Genomic DNA, 25,496 nt, shown 5'->3' on the forward strand with positions numbered 1-25,496 from the left:
ATCAGTCCCTATTTTCAAGTAGTCCCCAGTCTGATAAAAGAAGTATTTGTACTAATGTTGTAACATTAATCATATCAATGAAAACATATAATTATGTGTCATCAAAACCATGTAACATAAATGTATCACGATAACATCTTCTAAGATAGCAAAGTCACAGAAGAAAAATAAAATAGGAGACTTGCACTAAAATCCTAAAATCTGGAGTATATAAATCAAATAAAATTTAAGTGTTCTAACAGCTAATGTTACCTATTACATTGCTTTAAATATGCTTAAGGATTTATTCTGATTGAATAATTTTTGGATCATGTAGTTACCTATTAGTTTCTTATTTTCTAAGTGCCACTAATTGGGACACTTAGGAGAATGTTCATTAGCCTTGCATATTGTAAACAGGGGCCTTTATGATACCTGAGAATTTACAGAGGTGAATTTTATTTTCTCACTGTATTCCATTTCCTTCTCCCTTATCCCTTGGCATTGTCCCAGTTTTCTTTCCCATAACTCTGCATTCTAGCTCACCAATCCATCCATTCTGAGACACTCCATTCCTACAAAGTTACATTACTTATATGTATACTGTAGGATGAAGTTACTCAGAACATAACAGATGAGGGTTAATGGGAATATTGCTTTTTTCAAAAATGTGTAGTGGTGTGAATATTAGCTATGGAGTCAGATAGATCTAGGGTATAAAATTAATGTTCTGTGTCCTTAGATAAGGTATGTGGTTTATTTGAGACAGCTTTTGTAGAGATAAACAAAGCCTATTTACTTATGCAAAATGTTTAATCAATAGAGTTGTGATCATACTAATATTCTGATATGTTAAAAGTAGGGAATTTAATGATGAAGGTGAGGTGGAGGAACCATCAGAAGCCTCCATAGACACAGCCATTATTTCAATAACACATTAGTCTCTTCCTTCAAGAATGACTTTTCACTGACGTACCACTTTAGGCAAGGTGTCACTCTTTGCTCATGCTCTCTGAAATTCTCAGATTGCAAAATTTGAGGTGGCATTCATATTTAAATTCTTAAAATAAAAGCAAGCAAGCAGATTTATCCTAAGACAATTTTGGGGTGAAAACATGTTATGATTCCTTTATCCAGAAATGATAGTTTTAATGATAAAAATATCGATGTGTTTTTCCACAGTAAATTGCAGGGGAGACAATTGAAAACATTTTAAGTTAGACTTAGTTACAAATAGTTAGAATTTCTTATAAAAATGCTTATATGCTGTAGGACATTGAGTAGTGTACAGTTTGTTTCACTTGAACTCTGTATAGCTTATTTCTGCCCTAAAAGATAACTTCTACATGTTACCATTGTCTTTGATGTCCACTATAAAATGCACAAGGGAATTTTATTTTGTCTTAATAAACTGGAAATTAGGTAAACAAGTAATTGAACCTAAATTGCCACTGAGATAAAATGTGACATATACATTTCAGGATAGAGAGTTTTATTCTCTTGAGAATGAAGTTTTTATTGTCATGGCTAGTAATGAACATAACCAGATAAAATGTGGAACATTTCTTAGGATTAACATTGTACTTTCTTCATGTAACACTTAATAAAGATAAAATGTAAAACTTCCAAACTCTCCCTGGTGGTACAACAGGTTAAAGTACCGCATTATGAAGCTCTCTGAAGCCACTGCAGCATGAGTTCCATCCCCAGCCTGGGAGGTGACCCACATGGCATGGCAGAACTCTCCTGACCCACCTGTTGCTGCCCTCAGCAGTGTATCTTAGTAGATCTGCCTGTTCTGCTCCCTACTTTGTCTCTGTCCAGTACCCCAGTTCTGTGAGCCTAAATAAATAAGTCTTAAAAAAAAAGTAAAACTTCCTACTTGACAAATAGCACAACTGTTACTGCCACAATTATTTAGAAAAACTTTTAATCCATTTGTTTTAATATAAGATTTCTGAGTGTGACTCTAGAATAATTAATGAATGGTTGGTTAAAATTCATCCATATCTACCTTTTTTTGATTAATTAAAATGTTTCTTCCCATATAGGAAATATTCATGGATTTATACATGAATAGTATAAATAGTTTTCAATGAGATGTTCATGCAGAATAAGGATTATATTTTAATGAAGTTTATTTTCCCATTATAAAAAAAATAGGCATGTTTACTCTAAAATATAGGGCAAAGAAAATTAAGATTTTGTTAATATTATAATAAATACTTTATTTAGCTTCATTTATACATACTACTTATATGTTATTTTTTCCTACCTGTGGTATAATATCTATTCATACTTACTAAACAACTTTAATCATGTTTAAATCATTACGTTATAATTTATTGAAAAATTGTTTATTAAATGTTACATTTGTAATATATTTTATGAAAATATATAGTCACCATTGAATGTACATTTAAAATAATATAAACACTTGTAAATGTCATCTACATGCTGATAAAATATTCCATATGGTGATTCAAAGTTTTCTTTTTCCAAATTATTAAATATTATCTTCAGTCTTAAAATTTTTACATTTCTTAAAAACACACTTCATAGGATAGATTTCCAGAAAACAGATTATTAGGCAAAATATTTGTAAATATTTTTTAAGTTTGTCATTAGATATTGACAGGAATTTTTCCCCCAAAAGTTTGCTTAAATTTTAATGTTGCTTTATCTTTGGGCAATGAAAAGGTTGACTAAGTAAATGAGAAATGTAAACAAGGATTGGTATTCATCTATTTTTGAGGAAAGGTCAACACATTTATTTTACTATTCATGAAAATATCATAAGCTACTTTGCGTGAAAAGATAAGTGTGTTAATTAAGTTTTATGGTTTCATTAAGAAATAAAATCAGAAACTGTGTTTTATTTAAGGAGTGTACTTCTACTCATCTGATATCTTAAAGTTATGAGTGGGATTATTAGATGGAATGATTGTGGTAAAAGTTCTGAATCAATTTTCAAGTAGTAAAGAGAAAGGATTGATGAGATTAATGATGAGACTAGCAGTTCTGTCTCTGCTTCTTAATCTTCAAATGCCCTCGCCCAATAAGTTTGTGTGGAGGGTAGTGATTACAAATGAGTTATGGTGGCAACCAATTTAGTAATTACAAATTAAATTTATATGATTTAAAGAACCCAATCTATGGTCTGAGAGAATTTTGAGCTTATAGACAGAGCACGTAAGTGCATCTAATTAATCAGAGATTTTAAACATGATGAAGTTGGGTAACCACTCAAAATATAAAATAGAATTGTATTCTTATTATATAACAGAAAAAAAAATCCAAATTAAATTAAGTAGAAAAAAAAATGGAAGAACTCTTTAATGATTTCAGAATAAAGAGGATTTACTAAAATACAACGGAGATCCAAAAGTTATAAAAATATAATAAAATGATGGAATTTTTAATACAAATGTAGATTAATGGCAAATAAAACAGAAACACAAGATGAAGAGTTGCAAAAAGATACTGCCACCATTCATATTGTGGACAATGAACTAAATACAAACACAAAATAAAATAGTTGGAAAATAGTCAGAGGGTATGAGGAAATTGTTCACAAAAAGTGAGTTAAAATATTTTAATCTCATTCACAATAAAATAAATAAATAAATAAATATACATATATAGTAAGGATATTTCTGAGTAGATATATGTATGTATATCTACTCAGAAATATAATTATTTAAATTAAAATACACACACATATACACACCCACATCCATACACACACATCTATTTTAACCTTACAGGCAAAAATTCTGAAAGATTAAAAATATTTTGTTGGGGCCCTCCCTAGTGGTGTGACAGGTTAAAACACAGCACTATGAAACTATTGTAGCCACTGAAGCATGAGCTTGATTCCTGGCCTTGGGGGTGACCCACATGGCATGGCAGACCTCTCCTGATGCGACGGGATGACCCACTGCTCCCCTCAGCAGTGTATTTCAGTAGCTCTGCCTGTTCTGCTCCCCACTTTGTCACTGGTGAATCCTTTCATCCCCTGAACCTCTGGCCTGTACCCCAGTTCTTTATGCATAAATAAATAAATTATATATATATATATATATATATATATATATATATATATATAGAGAGAGAGAGAGAGAGAGAGAGAGAGTTGTTGACTATCTGTGGAGAGAAAGCACCCTCATAAGTTACTAGTAATGCTTTAAATAGTATGGATTTTACAGAGGACATTGGCTGTCAAATTAGCAAATGTGAAAATCTTTGACTACCAGTTCCTTATTTAAAAATGTGTACAACAGTGATGGTAGCATATATATAAACATGTACTCTACAGATGAACTATTTTATGAGTTTCAAGTATTAACAGTAGAAATCCTGAATATCTGATTAAGAAATTAGTTTAAAAATATGTGTGTGTGTGTGTGTGTGTGTGTGTGTCCGTCCATGTTTATTTCAGTGGAATACAAAATAGCTTTATAAGACAAGTTTGGGAGGATTTTTTTTTTTAAAGATTCATTTATTAATTTATACATACAGAACTGGAGTACAGGTCAGAGGCACAGGGGTGGTGAGAGGATTCAGCAGAGGCAGTGGGGAGCTGAACAGTCAGATCAGTGAAATTCATTGTTGAGGGGAACAGGGGGCAGGTTAGGAGAGGTCTGCTGTGCCATGTGGGTCACCTTCTGGCCGGGGGCTGGGATGGAACTTGCACTGAACCAGCTGTGGCTAATTTGCAGTGCTGCATTTTAACCCGCTGTGACACCAGGGAGGGCTGGGCAGAAAATTATTAATAAATCAAAAATATTAAATATTTTATTATAATTGTGATTAATAACGGTTCTATTAAAGAACTCAATTTAAATAAATAAGTGGTGATGGAGGTGTGCTGATGTGACTTTTTTCATTTTGTGGCTTGTAGTGATTTTTATATTTCATGTATTAATGTTTTGGACTCATATTAATAACTGATTGTCATATGCCCTTTCACTTTCCCTTTTTAAAAACATTGAGATACACATCAGAAAGCACAAACTAATATTAAATATTTTTTAGTTATTACTTAGAATAAATAAAAAGAAGGCACACTGTTTCTTAGCTCTCGAAAATGTTTTATTTTATAAATAAAAGTTGTGTGTATGCATGATGATGAGAGAGAGAGAGGTAGAGGTGTTCTTTTTTATCTATCTCATGACTAGTAACACTTTTCACCCAGCTGCTGAGGACAGACTTAGAAATTATTTCCTTTGTTATCTCCAGACCCAATATCAAAGTGACAGAAGCCTCCATATGGTAACACCTTGCCATCACTTAGAAACCCATTCATCCCCGTCCCATGTTCTCTTTATCTCACTCCCTTTGTCCCCTATCTAGATAACTGTCAGCATAATGGCCAGCTTTATCTCCTAACCAAATTCTCATACTGCTAAAAGAAAAAAAAAAATTGAATTTCAATTTCAATCTGAGTTAGTAATTACATGCTTACTAACTGGCCAATGGCTCCTAAGCCTTAAAGGTAAATTAAAATCTGGAAGCAGCATACTGGTTCTGGATGGTATAAGCCAGATCTGTGTGTCATGGCGTTCCTTGCATGGTGTCCCTCCACTTCCTCTCCCTGCTGTCTACTGGCTTCAGACAATGCTCCTCCTTCTGCCCAAATCTCAGATCTGTGGCTTCTCTGTACACCCCCCAACCCCCCAACCCGGACGCGTGCGCGCACTCGCGTGCGCGCGCGCGCGCACACACACACACACACACAGAGCATCCTGTCTGCTGGTCCTGACCTGCAGGTGCACCTCTTATCAGTTTATTTACTGAGAAACTCCACAGCAAGACCTTCAGAGAGGGGAGTGTGCTTTTAACTCTGTGGCGCCTTTATCTCATTTATATATTAACTGTCACTGGCACTGCAGCCAGCACAGGGTGATATCAGTAACTTTTTTTTTGGAAGGAAGGAAGAAAATGAGTAGCAAGAGAAAAAAGAGAGGGAGGGATGGAGAAAGAAAAATAAATATGTTAACCTTTTATCATAATTTGACAAATTACGAGAACTCAAAAGTTGTGGAATAATAAACAATGAATACGTCAATCAAATAAAGTTAGTTATGAATTCACCAGCTCTAATCTTTCAATTATAATAAGTTTGCAGTCCTGCCCCCACCCCCTATGAGGCAAGATGTATTATTCAAAGAGGAAGCAGTGAGGTAGGGCCATAATGGAGGTGGGAGTAGCAGGCTGCAGGGGAAATGGCGGCTCCAGCCCCCTTAATGTCACTCTGTCAAGAAGGCTGTTGCAGCCGTTCTGGTAAAACACATCTTAGGCAAGAGGGAGAGACATTTAGCTCTGAGTTCCTAGGAGGACTAAATATATAAAATTATTCCCAAAAGTCAAAGTGTTTATATAAGTAATAATTAGCTGAATTTAACTGTTCATTTTGCTAAATCTGAAAGGAAAGAAAAGCTCTATTTTATTTTATTTTTTTTAATAAAAGAATACAAGCAGGGACTTCCATAAAATTGGAGGAGAGGCAGAGAAGGGAAGAAGGAAAGCCAGGCAGACTTGGTTGAAAAATGTACTTTCTACCTGTACCTCTCAAATTGTCCTAGGTGTTTTCCCTCAGCTCAACTTTTGCTGTATCAAGACAAAACCAGGTCCTGTGTCAACCCAAGAAAAATAATTAGACTGCCAATTAATAATCAAAAGACCATTTTTTCAGAATAGAAACCCTGAGTTCATGACTAAGTTCATGACTAAGATCAGTTCCAAGATACACCTCATCAGGATACTGGCAGAGAGGAGTTTTAAAGGATCAGGCAGGGAAACGGTCTCAGTTTAGGTCATTTGTGATGAAAATATTTAGGTTGGTTCTGAAGTCCATCTGTTTGTCCACGACTGGTGTTCAGTCTTCTAACAGATGGCTGCTATGTGGGGTCAGTTGACATGATCAGCAGTGATCTCATTTTATATTAGTGACTGAATGGCTGAGTCAGGCTGTTTAATTTCCACCTAGAAGGCTCAGCATGGCATCTTAGAGACAAGATGGAGTTTCATTTGATTCATAACAGGTTGATTCCACATATGATCAGAGAAAAAAGATACAGAGGACCTGGATTCAAACCCTAACTGCACTAAGCCTTAGATTCGTTGTTTGTGAAATACAAACAATTTCTCAGAGGTTTAAAGATGGAGACCATAAAATTCCTGACTTACATGCCAATGCACTTCAAAATGGCAGCTGAAATAGTTGTTTGTTTACCCTTGCCCAGACTGACCTAAACTTAGGATACCCATTGTTTTCCCATTGTTTTACCCATTGTTTTTTTTTTTTTATTTCAATATTCATACTTCTTCTGAAAGATAACTCAAGATCAACTTTCTCAGCTCAAAGGCAAAGAATATTATTCTTTTTTTTAAAGGTTTATTTATTTATGCATACAGAACTGGGGTACAGGCCAGAGGTGCAGGGGTGGTGAGAGGCTTCACCACAGACAGAGTGGGGAGCAGAACAGGCAGATCATTGAAGTACACTGCTGAGGGGAGCAGCAGGCGGGTCAGGAGAGGTTTGCCACACCATGTGGTCACCTCCTGGGCAGGCGGGGATCGAACTCATGCTGTAGTAGCTTTAGTTTCTTAGTGCTGTGCTTTAACCTGTTGCGCCACCAGGGAGGGCTAAGAATGAGTATTATTCTAATGTGATAACCCCTATTTTCAATATTACTAATTTAGCCATCACATAGATTTTCTTTTATTATTGTTCAAGTATTCAAAATGTCACTTCATGACTAGAAGTGAAAGTGTGTATCAATTCATCCTAGAAGTTATAGTCAAAACTTGTTTTTCCTAAAAACAAAACAAAACCTTGCTTTTCTTCCTCAAGTTCAGCACTGTTCTGGACCTGCCCAGAGAATTATCCTTTCCATGTAGGACAGAGAGAAAAGATCTTGCTTGCAAACCAAGCCACTCTTAGGCATGGGTGTTAACCATTTTCCTTTCCCCTTCACAGAAGACAGCAAACCTCGACTCAGCAGCAGCCCACCCTCAGCCACCCTGGGCAGCCTCTTGGATGATCAGCACTGGCACTCAGTCCTCATTGAGCGGGTGGGCAAGCTGGTGAACTTCACGGTGGACAAGCACACACAGCACTTCCGAACCAAGGGCGAGGCAGATGCCTTAGACATTGACTATGAGGTGAGTTGACTCTCCCTGCATGTCAATGGACCCATTACTCAGGATCAGTAAGAAAAATATATAAGCAAAAGAGGACTTGAGAGAAGATATGAAGCCCTAGTAATCTTTCCCTGCGGTTATTTTTTCCTGTATGGAAGCCTGAGAGATTATGAGCAGTGAGCTCAGAGAGCTGCCTTGGCAATCCTGGGTGGAGCTCACAGCATCTTCTAGTATGTGCACTTAAAACCAGCAAATTTCCTCTTTACTTCTTACTATTTTTGGCTGGCATTTTCCCTGTGCCACTATCTAGTCTAATGGTTACACTCACTATTTTTTTTTTCTCAAAAATTAACTTCAATTAACTAGGATAGAAAAAGATACTGAAATTACACCCATAAAATGTAAGATGTCAATTATACCTCAATAACAAAAAAAAAAAAAGAAATTACGAACAAAGTCCAAAGGAATTTAAAATCTTCCCTATAGCACTGTCTTTAACTTCATTCATGTGCAAACTTTTAACTAAAATGCATGACTTGCTGTTTTTTCCTCGTTTTATTTTATTTTTTATTTTTTTGTAAAAGAGGCCAGCAGAAATGCACCTACTCTGCAAAACAAAGAACTTGCACCGATTTCTGCAGCCTGAATTTCAAACCTCATGTATATTTTCTTATATTCAGATTAAGAAATTGTACAACTGGTCTTTGAACTACATGGGGGTTAGGGACATTGAGTCACACAAAGTCAAAAATCTGCACTTGACTTTACATTTTCCCCAAACTTACCTATTATTGGCACTATTGGCACTATTATTTTATCAACAATATAAACTGTAAATTAAAATAAAAATACTTTGCATAGTGTACTGTATCAATCTATCAATGTCTATTATTTCTATTTATCATATACTATATTAATAAAGTAACCTAACAAAAAGAAAGATAATAAGAAAGTCATATGGAAGAAAATATATACTAAAATTAAAATATACTGACCAGGAAATATCTATCAACAACCAATAAATTATTTACCTCCTGAAAAATATTTGCATGTTAAGTGAGGACCTGCACAGGTCAAACCCAAGTTGTTCAAAGGTCAACTGTACCATGTCCTAGTACATCCCATGCGCTGCCCTAGGCAGAAATACAGAGATGGCTGATGTGAAGCCCCTGTGGTGGAAACTCACAATCTAATAGCAGAGTCAGGCCCAGAGATAAGCCTCTGCAGGACAAGGAGGTAAAAACTGCAGTGCAGAGAGGGAGGGGACATGGGGGAGAGACTCAACCTGGAAAGTTGGTGGAAGGCTTCTATCTGGAGATGCTGCCAGGACTTGACTAGCCAAATTAGCTGATAACAAGTTCAAGAAGGCATGCCAGGCTAGAGAGCACACTGCATAGGACATGGCATAAAATGGCAAGCAGTTCTGTTTGTGGGGTCCAAACTTCAGGAAGTGACAGTACCAGCTGCATCAGACTCCTGAGGGTCAAATGGTAGATATTAAGGAATTTTGTGAGCTTTTCTGTCAACATAGCCATTACTAAAAATAAGATATATACACTTACAATTCATGAAACTATTTTAGAAGGTACTAAATTCATCTGCCTGTCTGTCTGCCTACCTATCTACCTAGGTATCTACTTGTTCCTACTTGAAAAAAAAAATTTTTTTTTAAAGATTTATTTATTTGTGCATACAGAACTGGGGTACAGGCCAGAGGCTCAGGGGCGGCGAGAGGCCTCACCAGAGACAGAGTGGGGAGCAGAACAGGCAGATCAATGAAGTACACTGCTGAGGGGAGCAGCGGGCGGGTCAGGAGAGGTCTGCCACGCCATGTGGTCACCTCCGGGGCAGGCGGGAATCGAACTCATGCGGAAGCAGCTGTAGATTCTCAGTGCTGTGCTTTAACCCACTGCGCCACCAGGGAGGGCCAGTACTTGAATTTTTTTAATTCTCTTTCATACATGTGGTGTAAATATTCTACATTGGGCAGTTATAGTGCATTTATCCCAATTCCATCTTCAATGATGTTCTTTTGATAGCCTCAAATCCAACAAAGATCAGCAAACTATGGCCTGTAGATCAAGTCTATGTGAAGACTACTAACTCTAATGTGTTAAGAATAAGTTTTACATTTATATAAAAATAGTAAGTAAAAGAATATATGGAGATTTTGTGGTTACAGATAAAAGAGTAGAGTGAAAAATCAACACAAACATTATTTATGAACCAACTTATTATATGAAATTTGCAATATATATCATTGTATATTGTATTAGACAATTAGGTATCAGCAATGATATGCCACTAAAATAAGTTTTTCTTTGTTTACACATATGTGTGCAAGTCTGAGTATGTCTATATGTGTCACCTCTAAGCAGACTGTGAAGCATTTAGAGACAGAGACCAGTGTAAGGTAAAGGAATTGGGGAAGACCCGGGTGATGATGGACCATAGGAGCTTAAACTAAAGCAGATATGGATATACTAAATGACTCTCTGGTGGAAAGTGATATGACCAGCTTGTTTAAGACTAATAATTCTGCTTCTGAGCCCAGGCTGGTTAACATCACCTGAGAATTTATTAAAAGTGAATATAACCAGGCTCACCGATATCCACTGAGTCAAAAACTTTGAGGATCAAGAATTAGCTTTTAGAAACTTCTAGGAAGCTCTGGTGTGCGCTAATGTCTGAGAACCCATAATAATTACTCTGTAACTTAGGTTTGTATGTAGGTGTGGAAGAAGGTGCTATACAGATGGTAGAAAACTGTTAGCAGTTTCAAATCCTGGCTGGGATACATAATGGAAAGTGTTGGTGGAAATGAATAATTGAAAAAAAATAGGTTCTGACTTTTTTCAATCACTACCGTGAGCTGTAAGAATGATACCCTCTTTTGATCCCAACCTTAGTTCCACAAACTCTTGATAAGTTATGCCATTTATTAACTTCAAAAGAGAATCTGTCGCTTTGACTCAGAATGCAAAGTACCAGATAGCATTTTTTTTGAGTAGCTGTTAATTGTGTCTATGAATATCAGTCATTCTCTTTTATCAACTTTAAGTGACTTTTGAGATAAAAAGACTGCATACAATTTGGAATTATCTCCAAGCAAAAACTATCTTTTATGAACTTGAGAATGGAAAAAAAACAAAGTCATCTTAAAGTCTCACAATTTTCCCAGTCATATATCCTCTAGAGTCTTAGAAGATGACTCTAAAACTCACCCAGTTGACTTATTTGACATGCCTTGATGCCAAGCCTATGTCACCCTACCCATGATCTTCTGTGCATAGACTCTCTATACCACATTTGAGTGGATATAGGTGATGTCAACCTTAGGGAAATGAAATCTAATGATGTCCCTCAATTTGTGAAGCTATTACAGAAAATTTTCAGGAAATGCTTGATCTCATGGTGCCTCCTAAAAATGTGTTTCCTAAGAAGGAAACATCTTGAAATATTCCTCTAAAGCAACTTTTCTACAGAAAACTCAAGTTCCTTCCACAGTGTTCAGTCTATTCTAATATAAAAGAAGGCAGGTTTACTGGACTATGATAGTGGCATGAGATATTACTTTTATTGGCACATGCACATTGAATGTCAGAAGAAATCTCTGGAACAATGGAGTTCTCCAGTCTTTGAAGTGACCTTAAATGCTGTGTGGACAAGGAAGAACACTGAGGCAAGAGTCCCATGTCACAATCTCTACTTCACCATTATCCTGGAAAACTTTTTAATTTCAGTTCCACAAAAGCAATATCCTTGCTGGAAGCAATAGAGCTAACTTCTGAAGTTTATAGAAAACAATGTTTTCTCTTCATTAAAATATGGGTTATATATTTGTTTACTGTTATGGAATCATACATTCACATGTGAGTCCTGATATTTATCACCCACTAGAAGGGTGATTGAATCCAGGACCTTCAATTTCATTTAGAGAATTTACTGATCCTCTAGAGCTGGCCCTTATAAAATATTACAACAGGGTTGATATGGTATGAAAATTGATATTCCTTTACTAATGTTGGCATTGTGAAGCAAAATAAGTCAGAAGGAAATGAGAAATGTTGAATAGTTTCACTTATATGTGGGAGGTACACAAACCAAACAAAGGGTCCAGAAAGGACAAAGCATTCAAGCTGACCATAGATCTGAGGCATACAGTAGAAGAGAGAGCAGTCAAAAAAGGGGAGAGAAGAGCACAAGGGACTAAAGTGATGGTTCACAGGTGCTGAGGTGGTGGGAGAACTATGGGCTACACTTGAGACAAGAAACCGATTACTGTACAAAAATGAATAAAAATGTATGAAAATAAATAAATTTAGAGGAAAAAAACAATAAATGTCAGCATTATGTGGTGCCATTTGGTAAGAAGTTATGTGAACTTTTATCTTCCCATTTTATTTTACCTTAAGAATATCAATCAAGTGGCATAATGTCTTTAAGTGAGACATCTGGTTGGAAATTGGCCATGCTCAGATGTATGAAGTGTTCTGCTTTTCCTTCTACCTAGAAACACACACACACAAACACACACACATACGCAAGGAAGGGCATTTTCTCTCTTTTTTTCCCCATCATAAAAACAGAAAAAATTGCAGATTTCATTGGAATGTCATCTCAGTTCACATCACTCAGACCATATGATTTTCTTCAAATGTTTGTGAGAAAGACAGTCTAGCAAGCTACTTTACTTCCCACCTTGTGCAGAAGGGCTTTACACAAGGGATTTTTTTAGGTTCTGAGTAGCATCCCATTTCCCTGAAAATTTTGTGACCTGAGAAGTCTTCGCTTATCAAGAGCTCTCATCAATTCTCCTTTACATAGCCAACTTGTTTGAACCAAAACTATTAATAGTATATTTAAAAGTATATGATTTATACATTATGTCATGAATATATGAGGATTTTATAAGGTAAAACAATATATTTTAAAGAGAATTTCTAGTAAAAACTGATTAACTACTTTTTAGAATTTTTTAATTGAAGTAACATTACATTATAACAATAGATAATTTTAGGTGTGCATTATTATAAATCAACATTCTGTATTAAGTTTGTCATTAAGATTCTAATACCTTGTATACATCCTTAAAAATAAATTATCTGTCATGCATTGCTAGTTGGAATTTTCTTATGATCTATTAATTCCATTCACCTCAAAAATGCAAAAAAGCTAATTTGAACTGAGATAGAGATTATATGTGCCTTGGTGTTGAGTGTTGTATGGTAACGTACACCTGAAAATGTGTGAACGTAAACCTCTGATTCATGTACAATATCATAAACCAATATTACCTCAGTTGAGGAAATAAAATAACAATGCAAAAAGAAAAAGTTCTATAGAAATTATGAAGAAAATAAGAAATAGTGTTTTCAGCATCTAGGATAATAGGAGAAACTTCTAATTAGTACATCAATTTTGGAAAGTTGGAAATAAAATAAGACATTGTTCATGTATTGTTTCACAAAGACCAATGGTCATGCACAAAAAAAACAAATATAATAAAATTATCCATGCACCTCCATATCTTGGAAAAGCACTTCAAAAAGTAATAATTAAATTAGTAAATAAAAACTCCTATAATAATTCTTTAAAAGGTAACCTAATGGAAGTATTAAGTATATGAAAATATAGGAGATACAAAAGGGACATAAAATAATATTCTCACTCATGAAAAAAGGACTGGAAATCTATACTACTTTGTAATCGATTTGTTGCTTGGATGAAAAAGACTGAAAACTTTATACTATACTTTTGGCATAGATGTAAAGAAATTAGGACTAGTTCATACAGTGGTATGACACACAATTAACAAGATATCAAAAAAGGCAACTTTTTCAAATTGGAAATACATATTCTTTATCAATTATGTCTTTAGCAATTTACCCTATGCTTATAAGCAAATGTGTTCAATGAGGTATGTCTTAGGGAGATTAAAAGACTGAAAATTTCCTGACAAGAAAGAGTTTTTTTTATTATTATTTTTTAAGATGCATTTATTTATGCATAAAAGAACTGGGGTATAGGCCCAAGGTATAGGGGGTAGGGGTGTGTGAGAGGATTCACCAGAGATAGAGTAGGAGGTAGTAGAACAGGCAGCTCTACTGAAATACACTGCTGAGGGGAGCAGAACTTGAGACAGGAAAGGCCTGCTGCACCATATAGGGGTCAGCTCCCTGGCCAGAGATCAAATTTGTGCTGTAATGGCTACAGACATCTTCATAGTGCTGTGCTTTTAACCCGTTGCACCACCAAGAAGGGCCCAAAAGGGGGTTATTAAAAATTCTGCTCTACCTTAGAGGAACTAGTTCTACCACATTGCCATTGTAACCTCTCTGTATTGGCACATAGCACAGCCTAAGGCTTGTGCTACAGCTGGTGTGAGCTTTGAAAGGATGCCTGTGATGTTTCTGAAACACTAGCGAGAGGGACCAGCAAGGAGAATTCCCAAGGCTACATCCTCCACTCCTTCCTGTCCCTTAAAAGACTGTCAAGGTACAGTTCTTCCTTTCCTTTTAGATGTCATTGATGTGTGAGACTTCGCCCTCTCAGAATACAGCAGCAGAGAAGCAGTATGTAGAACTGACTACCGGAAGGAGAACATTAGTAGCCCGCAACTTGTGCTGTGTCATCCAACCCATTTTGTTTTGATATCATCATTTCTGGTATGAGGAGGGGATGATGGGGAGCTGTAACATTTGGCTAATCTCCTTTAGCTATCTACACAACTTACAAACCATCTACAACTAAAAATGGCTTCTTGACCTTTACTAATGAATCATTCAGGCCTTGACCTTGGGCTCACCTTGTTTTGTGTGTGTGCTTGACAAGCTTATATAGAATTATGAGTTCATTAAGAAGAATAAGGCTGCCCTATATGTTTTACTATCTCTAGTATAAATGTGGAAATATCACGAACATAAATTGTTAAATGAAAGTAAAAACAGTGTAGTATAAATAGTACCTGCATTTAAATAAATAGGAAGGAATGCATAGACTTGCAAGCACATGGATGCACAAATATTTCTGGATATATACTAAAGAGATGAATGAGGTCAAAACAAAGTGTTCTCAAAGAAAAAAGAAGTTTAACTTTTCATCACATACTTTTAAAAGTTTTCAAACTGTATTGCATGCAACATACCCCACATATTACATGGAAGGAAAAAAGAAGACACTGGAGCAATCAAAAGGATATACGGCTGAAAAGCTGTCTCTTATGTTTGCTTATGAAATTACATCCTTTGAATTATTTTATGTGTTGGTATTCTTTTTTTTCAAATTGACAATATGTTATTAAGTCCACTTATAGGTAATTGTCTCTCTCAGCATTCCCACACTAACAATTTAAGTTCATTATAAGAATCAAGATTTCCTTTTTCAATTTCATTTTTCTCTGTAGATTTGTATCTGAAACATAACACACACAAACAATAAACATTCGTTAAGTAAATGAAGGGTGCTTCTGAGAGTTATAAAAGATATTCATTCACCCTTATTTTCCTTCATAAAAGAAGTTCCAATCTGTCCTTCAAGCTCAGAGCCATCCCTTCCTGATATCTGTACCTTGACATTGCCAAATGGACATTATTTTTAGAAGTGGGAGGGGGTTGATTACTCGTCAGACACACTACAACTATTTATTTGGTCATCAGACTAACTACAGATTACTAGGAGAAGTGTTTTCCAGATCATGTGATGCTGTAATTGTTAGTAATATTTTTCTTTGGAAACTCAGTTGCCACCTCTCAGAAAAGGCCTACAGAAGGAAAATAAATGGAAGAAAATGAAGTAACAAAGATGAAAGTAGAAGATGCAAAGACAAAATAAAGAGGAAAAAAGGGAAGAAAACAAATTTTATATTGTGTGGCAGTTGCAATTTTACTTAACTCCCCAAAAACAATGTTGTGCGGAGATTATGATGTTCTGTATCACAAACATAAAATCAAGATGAGAGAGAGGAGGGGCACCCCATTCTTATTCCTCACTATCCACTAATAAACAGACACAGAATTTGAGCCCAGGTCTGTAGCCATGCAAGGCATCCTTCTAGACCAGGTTTCCCATGTGAAGGAGGGAGAGTTCCTGGAGATGAAACTGCAGGTTCTGATATTGTCCTAACTTCTGCATTTATATAAGACTGGCAATCACATTACACAGTACCATTTTCTTTCCAGTTTGAATTTAAAATGGCTGTGATTTGTGGAATTGGCTGATTTTATGTTTTGACATGTAGTATAGTAGATAAATAGAATATAAAAACTTCTGTGATACACATTAAAATAAACTGATTGTGTTGAACATGGAGGGGATATTTCAACACCAATACCATAACCCCCAAGGACATTGCTCTTTTTTTTTTTTTAAGACTTATTTATTTATATATATATACAAGACATAGGTGCAAGCCAGAGGTGTAGGGAGTAAGAGGATTCACCAGAGACAGAGTGGTCTCTGGTGAACAGGCAGATCACTGAAATACACTTCTGAGGGGAGCAGTAGGCAGGTCAGGAGAGGTCTACCACACCATGTCGGTCACTTACATGTTGGGGATTGAAACTGAGCTTCAGTGGCTTTGGGTAGCTTCATAGTGCTGCACTTTAACTTATTACACCACCAAGAAGAGCCCCCCCCCTAAGATTATTATTTTTATGAACATAAACTAAAAAAAAAAAAAAAAAAAAAATTCAGCTAACAGATGGACTTTTTTTTTTTTTTCCTCACAACTCCATTAGGTTTTTTTTACCCTTCCAAAAAAAAAAAAAAAAAAAAAAAGCAAGATTTCCTCTGGCATTATTTAGCTCTCTTAGGGAGGATGTAGTAGGTTTTAATTACCCTTCCAATTCTAGTGGAAAGTGGCTAATAAGACATTTTGACACTGGCTAAATGTAGACTAAATTATTATAATCATTAATAAAATATTGTAATGTTAAGCAAGTCCCACTCCAATGCTTGTAGGGCCTCAGGCAAGTGAGCAAATGCACCCCACATACCATAAAACTAAATATTTAAAAAGTTAAAAATAAAATAACAGGGCCCTCCCTGGTGGCACAGTGGGTTAAAGCGCAGCGCTAAGCAGCTAAAACCTTCAGCATGAGTTCGATCCCCACCTCGGAGGTGATCCACATGATGTGGCAGATCTCTCCTGACCCTCCTGATACTCCCCTCTGCAGTGTACTCAGTTAATCTGTTGAGCTGCCCACTCTGTGTCTGGTGAATCTTCTCATTGCCTCCACACCTTTGGTCTTACTCCAGCTCTGTATGCATAAACAAATAAATATTTGGAAAAAAAATAACAAACTATTGAACAAAATACCCTGTACTAATATTTTAACAGTGAACCTTGATAACCACATCCTGAATGGTCAAACACTGTCCATATTGTCCACAGCATTCCTGTGGTGACTCCTCATACTGACAGGTACATAGTGCACACTCAGGAGAACAGAGAGGGGGAGTAGGAGTCAGTCCTTCAAGCAACTTCAGAGCCTTTTAGCTAGGAAGCTCTTGGGTATGTGTAGTAACGTCATGACAGAGCAGGGAGGTTTTTGCTCTCCTCCCACAATACAGGATGTAACAAGTGTGTCTGTCAGGTTCTCTGGAGTCCTGATACTAGAGTGGGAGCTCTGGTCACTCGGAGGGATACTGAAGTTAAGATTTCCAAGGCCTGACATACTTGAATATTAAAACATACATGACTCAAATCATTTTCTAAAACTAACTAACCTAGCCTGGGTCTACATTAGGCTTATATATGGTTTTCCTAAGGAACCAGAAATAAAATAGAGCTTGAGGGGAAACTGTATAGTTGTTCAGAAGAGAGACTCAGAAATTAAGGGCTTGAAGTTCTTGCAGTTCTACATCTTGACTGAAGGGGCTCAGCCAGGTTCTAACACACTGCATGCCATCATTTTCTTCAGTTTTTTTAAAGATTTTATTTATTTGTGCATACAGAACTGGGGTACAGGCCAGAGGCTCAGGGGCGGTGAGAGGCTTCACCAGAGACAGAGTGGGCAACAGAACAGGCAAACGGTCGAAGTACACTGCTGAGGGGAGCAGCGGGCGGGTCAGGAGAGGTCTGCCACACCATGTGGTCACCTCCGGGGCTGGCGGGAATTGAACTCATGCGGAAGCGGCTTTAGATTCTCAGTGCTGCGCTCTAACCCGCTGAGCCACCAGGGAGGGCCATTTTCTTCAGTTTTAACAAGGAGGAAATAATAAATCTCAAAGTCTAGAGTAAAATAGCATAAGTAAGCTCTAAACATTGTTCCCTATCTACAAAACGAATCAATGAATACAACCATTGTTATTACTGAAACAAAATCTTAGTCAAGAAGAGTATTGGGGGTTGAAATAGAGATCCCAAACCCAGATAAAATATAAGGGGCAACAATTGAGCTTGGCTCAGAGTGGAAAGGGCAGATGATGACTTGGAGTTCTGGGGAGTAAGTGTGGGAGTAAGTGTGGAAAAGAAACTGTAATAAAAAAGGAAAATCATGAAGATCTGAGCTTCCTCTTATGCAATACAGTGCCATGTCTTTGTCAGATATCATTTCCATGGTGTCCCTAGTAAAACAGAATAGTACAAGTCTCACTCATCAATAAAGACTGGAATTTGCCCATTAACAGATGATTACATGAAGAAGAAAAGTGTATCTCTGTGTGTGTGTGTGTATTTGTGTATGTGTATACATATTTGTGTATGGGTATATATTAGTATATTAATGCACATGTATGCCAGTATACTGTAGTACTCCTCAGCCATGGCAAAGGTAAAATCCTGCCATATGCAACAGAATGGATAACACATAGTGAATTACTCAATTGGAGACAAAGAAACTATATGATTTCACTCATATGTGGAAGATAAAAAAAAATGAAATGAATGAACACATTAAACAAATCAACATTAAACTTAACTATGAGAACCAAAAAGGTGGTTAAATCTGATAAAAAGAGTCAATTGTGTAGTGAAGGTTGGTATTACATTTTTAGTATTGAACATCATATTTATATACACAATATTTATAATATTGTGCATTTAGAATCCACATAATACAAACTAATGTCACCTTGGGATTTTTTTGAAAAAGAGGTAACTTTTATTGAAAATGTAACCAATTATTTTCCTGTAGTATGTGATCCCCAAAATGAAGACAAAATTAAGGCATCATATGCATTGTATACTTTTTAAAGTTTATATTGATCTAAAGTTCCAAAGATCTTACAGAATGAGTTACTGAACAAGTCAAAGAGTAGAGAAGAACCTCCTTGGTGGCCCTGGATGTTAAGTGTCTATGCTATCACTGTTGTGGCCTGAGTTTAATCCCCTGCCAGGGAGCTCATCCACATATGGTGTAGCTGATAAACCTGTTCTGCTCCTCATTCTGTCTCTGGTGAATCCTCTCAACACCCTTGTACCTTGTACCTTTGACCTGTACCCCAGTTCTTCTATGCAATAAATAAATAAATAAAAGAATAGAGTGGAAGTATAAATTGTGACTTTGATTGCTTTCATCTCATTTGACATATTTAGTGCTTTTTCTTGTTGTAACCATTTAAATTTAAGTTAATATTTAAAACAACACATTTCATAAGGTTGTTGGAATTTCTGGTCTCATTTGAAATGACAGAAATTTATCAAACTTGAACAGCTTCTCAAAGGCTAATGATGGATTAATCTCGCCACAATATTTAACAAATGCCCAGCTAATGCGTGCTTTTAAACATTGAAAAAGAAAACAACTGACCATATATTTTTTTATTATAATTATTTTAATACATCTTCCATTACTAAGTGGACTGTCAGAGTCAAAGTGAGACAAATATTCACACATGAGAAACTTCAAAAGTATCAGAAATTCAAGTCAGATAGAAAAAGGCATCTTTGTAACAGAAAGACTTCCAATTTGGACGGGCCAGAGAAAAAGCCAATAAGAAGAATGAACTTATTATCGTGAAATAACATCAAAGATTGAACAAGAGACAAGCAAATGACAGACAAAAGAAGAGGAAGGAGATCAAAAGAAGAGTATATGGCAAATTCTGGAACTTCATAAATTTAACATCAAAGCAGACTTTCTATTGGGAGTCTTTAAATCTCAGCCCAGCTGTGACACCAGAAAGCCACTAGGTTACCCAATTGTACTGTATCATCCAAGATACCAAGACTGAGTGAAACTTTGCAACCTAACACTTGCTTTTGTTGACCACTAAGACACATCATTTGGTTTTCCAAGGGAATACAAGGAAGACAAGGTAGAAAAGAAAACAACTGAATTAACTAAAAGAAGGACCATGAAGAAAAAACAATTTTAGGAGAAATTTGCTTGTGTTCAATTTAATCAATATTTATTGGATCTAGTAGACTTGATTCATACCTCTCACATTAAATATTCAAAAATGATTAGATTATTGTTTGTGTCTTTTGAGTATCATTTTTTTCCTAAGATGTATTCCAAACATTCAATAAATATATTTTTTTAGCATCTGTTATGATTCAGATACCATTCATAATGTTTGGAATATGTCGGTGAAGAGGAAATGGTATCTTTCTTCATAACACTTTCATTTTAGCAGGAACAACAAATGTGAGCAATGGAACAAAAATCCAAATTACTTATTAAGGATAAAGGAAAAGTACAAAAATAGAGCAAGTTAATGTGATTGGGATTTAAAAGTTATAGGGAAATGTTTTAGATATGTTGATAAGGGTATATATCTTTTAGATGTGTCATTTAATCAAAATTCATCAATGTGGGGCCTCCCTGGTGGTCTAGGGACTAAGTCTTACTCCTACAATTGCTTTAGCCTAAGTTCAATTCCTAGCCACATGGTGCAGCAGACCTTTCCAGACCTGCCTATTGCTCCCCTCAGCAGTGAATTTCATTAATCCACCTGTTCTGTTCCCCACTCTGTTGCTAGTGAATCCTCTCAACCCCCACACCTCTGGCCTGTACCCCAGTTCTTCAACAAATAATACATATATACATACATGTGTGTGTTTGTGTGTAAACACATACATGTTTTTTCATACATGTTTTATAGTATACAAGAATATGCATAATATGCACTTTGTATATAATACATATTAATAATATGTATATATGATATATATATATATGTGGAGAGATGCTATATAAGAATATATATTCAATTTTGTTTTGGGGACTATATCTGGACATGGGGCACCCTTGTGCAATACCTGAAATACTCTGTATTTCAGGCTTCCATCCCCAATTAGCTAAGGCCAAAGCATGCCTCCTGGATCTTAGCTCTTTTTCTTATTTCAATCAATGATATAGTCCAGTAAATTATCTTATTACTTTACTGAAAATCCTTTAGTAACTCTTCATTTGTTTCATTTAGTATTCAATAACTGGTCACATAGTTCCTCTATACCATTCTCACTTATGACTTAAAATTCTATTATTTATTAATTTTGGGTTACTAGCATCAATGTGATCAAGAAAGATGCTTTTGCTTTCTTATATAAAAAATTGACTTTCTTGTCCCTCCACACTTTTCACTATTTCTATGATGCTCATATTCATAAATGCATTTCTCAAAATTCTGTTATTCTTCAATCCAAAGATTACTTTCTCAGGATATTTTAAAAATCCCTTCTGCTCTCAAAATCACTAACTCCTTTTTCTTGTCTTGCAAAGCACAATCTGCATTTTGTATAGTGCTGACCATACCTCACTTCCATTCATCCATTGTATGATGCATTTGTCTTCAGTGACTAGCCCCAAGTTTCTAGAAGAAACCCTATATTCAACCCTACATTCAACCACAAGACCTTGAGTTATGACTCACAGAAAGTAGGAGTTCAACAAGTTGGATTTGAACCCAAACATGAATTTTAAAAGTGTTCTTTCTTGAGACTTGACAGCATAATAAGAATTAGAGTTTTGGATTAATATCAGTTAAAAAAGTTAATTGCCCTTGATAAGTCATGTTTGGGATAGAAAGCCAGTGGGTTTGTGGCAGTTTATAGTAGTATATTTAGAGGTCACCCATCATTTCATGAAAGCAGGGCTTCAGTATTAAGACCGATGTACTGAAGGTGTCTGGGCTACTTCAGGTAGAAGAGAGATGAAATTGAGTACCTATTTAACATCATCCATATTTGTCCCATAATCAAATACTCTAGGGTCTGAAAGGAAATTTAAAATTATGTGATAGGTATCCTTGACATTTACGGAAGTGAATGAAATGGTTTGGCTTAAAGATTAAAGAGATTCATTAAAATTTATAAGTAGTACATGGATATTATAAACAAAATGTGATGTGTGACTCAATGAAAATAATACATTAACTGGAAAAAAAAACTAATTTTAGAATAGAAATTAAGAAACCAAACAAAAAGTAACCATTATATTTTAGGATGATGAATAAACAATAAGAATACAGAAAAAAAGGTATCTGAGAAGATAATGTCCTTTGAAGAAGTGATATAGAAACTTACATGCAGTATTGCAATATTAGTTATCCTAAAATATATTTGAAAATAGACAGTGATCATGCACTTTTAACAAGTCCTCTCTCCATTTTTTTTTTTTTTCTTCAATACCAATTTGAAGCTAGAAATGAACTATGGACCTTTAAAAAAAAGTAACAAAGTTTCGGTGTTCCAAAAATTTGTGAAGCAGATGAAAATGTCCATAAGACCTTGGGGAAAAAAATGTTTATTTAATAATTAAAAAATGGAAAACCACTCAATTTAATTGCTATTGATAACAACTTTTAGTGTATTACAATTCTCAGACTGAAAAATATAACAAAGGTAACTATGTATCATTTAAAATCAGAACTTTCTGAAAACAATTGTATAAACTACTACTGTAGAAGAACCTATTAATGGATAATTTGCTGTCAGTGAGAACAATCCCTACAAACATAGGATTCAGTCAAAATGCTTCAGGTGTCAGACATCATTTCATTCTTATTTATGTAAGATTTTTATCATTATTCTCTTAGCTATGTAACACAAATGAAGTACACACAGTTACTTACTTTCTCAGTGTTCCACAGAAAGTACAAGGCAGATCAAGTTTGAATCTCAGTTTGAGACACTCCTGAGATTGTACTTTTAATTGCTTTGCTATAAAAATATGGAAGACATATGTTGATATAACTTACAAATGTAAGCAATTTTGTAACAAATTGCCACACAATAAAATTTCTTAAGAAGAACTTCAAAGTGGACAAAAGTGAATGTGCTGATTAATAAAAAATTATAGTTTATGTAAGCAAACTTCAGAACATAATGGGGTTGAGGGCAACTACATCTGTGCTTTAATGAAAGTTAACCAAAGCCATAGTTTAAGAAATTAGAAATCACAGTGTATCATAGTGTTTCTTATCCAAGTCAAGTATAAAAAAGTAAAAGGTCCACAGATGGCATGGCAATATGCATAAAAGACACAGCAATCATAAAATAAGAAATGCCATACTATTTGGAATTACCAAGCACACTTACAACTGTAATAGAAAATAATCATTAAATTAAGTAAATTGGAGTTGGATGCAAATTTTTACCAATTGAATGTGTGCAATTTTTTTTTTTTTTTACCAATTGAATGTGTGCACACAGGACTAGAAAAAATAAAGTCAGAAGATAGCATCCATTATAAAATGATGATCATTGTGGTCCTGATTAAAAATGACTAAAGAGATGTGTTTAAAATTTCAGTTGTTTGCAAAACAGAAAAGGGCTCAAAAGATCTTGAGAAAACTAAAATTTACTGTAAGGTTTGCAGAAAAATACTCTAAAAAAAAAGTCTTTAAAAATAAACATTAAATGTAACAAACAATTATACTTACATTATAAACTTAATTTATGGAAATAATGTACAAAATAGAATTGAATCTTGTTTAATATAATGGACCATTTCAAATATTTGGTGGCTTTAATAAAGAAGGAGAACCTTATGTTATGAAATAAATATATTTACAAAATATATGTAGAATTAAATCCACTGGTGTATTTTTTAGTTTTCTATAGTATTGCCCAAGATTCATGTTTTTAATAAACTAAAATTCCCTTCATTTTGCTCAGAGACCAATCTAGATTTGATAAGATATTTAACAAAAAAATGAAAACTAAAGCTCTAAATCATGTATTACTTAACATATGTCACATATATTTCAAGGCAAATGGCAGGTATGGATCAAAAATCTAGAATAAATTTATTACCTACAAAAATGATTCATCCTGTTATAGAATTAATTTTTAATTAGTAAGTTTATAATATACCCCGAGTTCTGTCACAAAGAACTTTAAAAGACAGATGGATAACTAAATGTTTGTTCATTTTTCATTCAAATAAATAAATTATGTGTAAAACAGGAATGGAAATATTTCTTTATTATTTTCTGAATTTAATACTTACATTTCTAATTGGAAAATATATCAAAAGTATTATTTTTTGCAATGTCCTATGACATAATTATTATTTAACATTACTAACAGGTTTGACTAGCTTTTCGGTTATCTTGACCAGAAATAAAAACGAATTTATAAAAATTGACTTGATAAAATGTATTTTAAATGTGTGATATCATTAGTCTCTTAACGTTCAAGGAAATTAGCTAGAAAGTGCATTGATTAATAGATTTATCCTTTTAAGAAATACAAGAGGATGACTGAATTTACATGACAAAGTATTTAATTAATGAAAACAATTCATTTGCAATGTAAATTTTCAAAGCATAAAATTCAAAGGGAATTTCTTTAATTATGAATGTGTAAACTAGGGAAAATAAATGATAACCTTAGGTGAAAGATATTGCAAAAAATAATTTGATAACAAAAATATATTGGGTTGATGACAGCATCTATTATAATGCTCCAATAAATAAATAAATAAATAAATAAATAAATATTTTTGTAGTGTTGAACTTTCAAAAAAAGACAGTCATCCAGAAGTAGCTCTTGGTGTAACAGTTGTAGTTTACATATAGAGAAAACATTCTGTTTGGGAGAAAAGATCCTCCAATATATTTTAAGAACGTGCAGAGGCAGTTCACAACCCTAAAGAAAAACTGAATTAATTACTAAACGATATTGCAATAAACATGATTTTAGAAACTATTACTTCTTTTGATCCAATAAAAAAATACTGATAACAGATAAGATTTACATTTTAAAATATTTCCATCACAAGCATATTTAGTAGTGATTTTATGGCAAACAAAAATAGTGTTTACTGGTAAAGAAAACTAGTATTCCATAGTTTTCTCAGTGAAAACCAGTGCTAAAAATTTGGGCCCTTGGCCCTCCCTGGTGGCGCAGTGGGTTAAAGCACAGCACTGAGAATCTAAAGCCGCTTCCACATGAGTTCGATTCCCGCCTGCCCCGG

General features: G+C 34.8%; 1 protein-coding gene across 1 annotated transcript in view; it reads left to right on the forward strand.

Moving 5' to 3' along the window:
* CNTNAP5 (contactin associated protein-like 5) overlaps positions 1–25,496 on the forward strand; it is an 827,651-nt gene that overhangs the window by 376,926 nt on the left and 425,229 nt on the right. Inside the window, exon 6 of the mRNA XM_012727192.1 lies at positions 7,964–8,148. Within this exon, the coding sequence (XP_012582646.1) occupies positions 7,964–8,148 (185 nt within the window). The remainder of the gene's footprint in view (positions 1–7,963; positions 8,149–25,496) is intronic.

The sequence above is a fragment of the Condylura cristata genome, unplaced genomic scaffold (assembly GCF_000260355.1).
Source record: "Condylura cristata isolate star-nosed mole 26May11 unplaced genomic scaffold, ConCri1.0 scaffold00002, whole genome shotgun sequence".
NCBI classification, from domain to species: domain Eukaryota; kingdom Metazoa; phylum Chordata; class Mammalia; order Eulipotyphla; family Talpidae; genus Condylura; species Condylura cristata.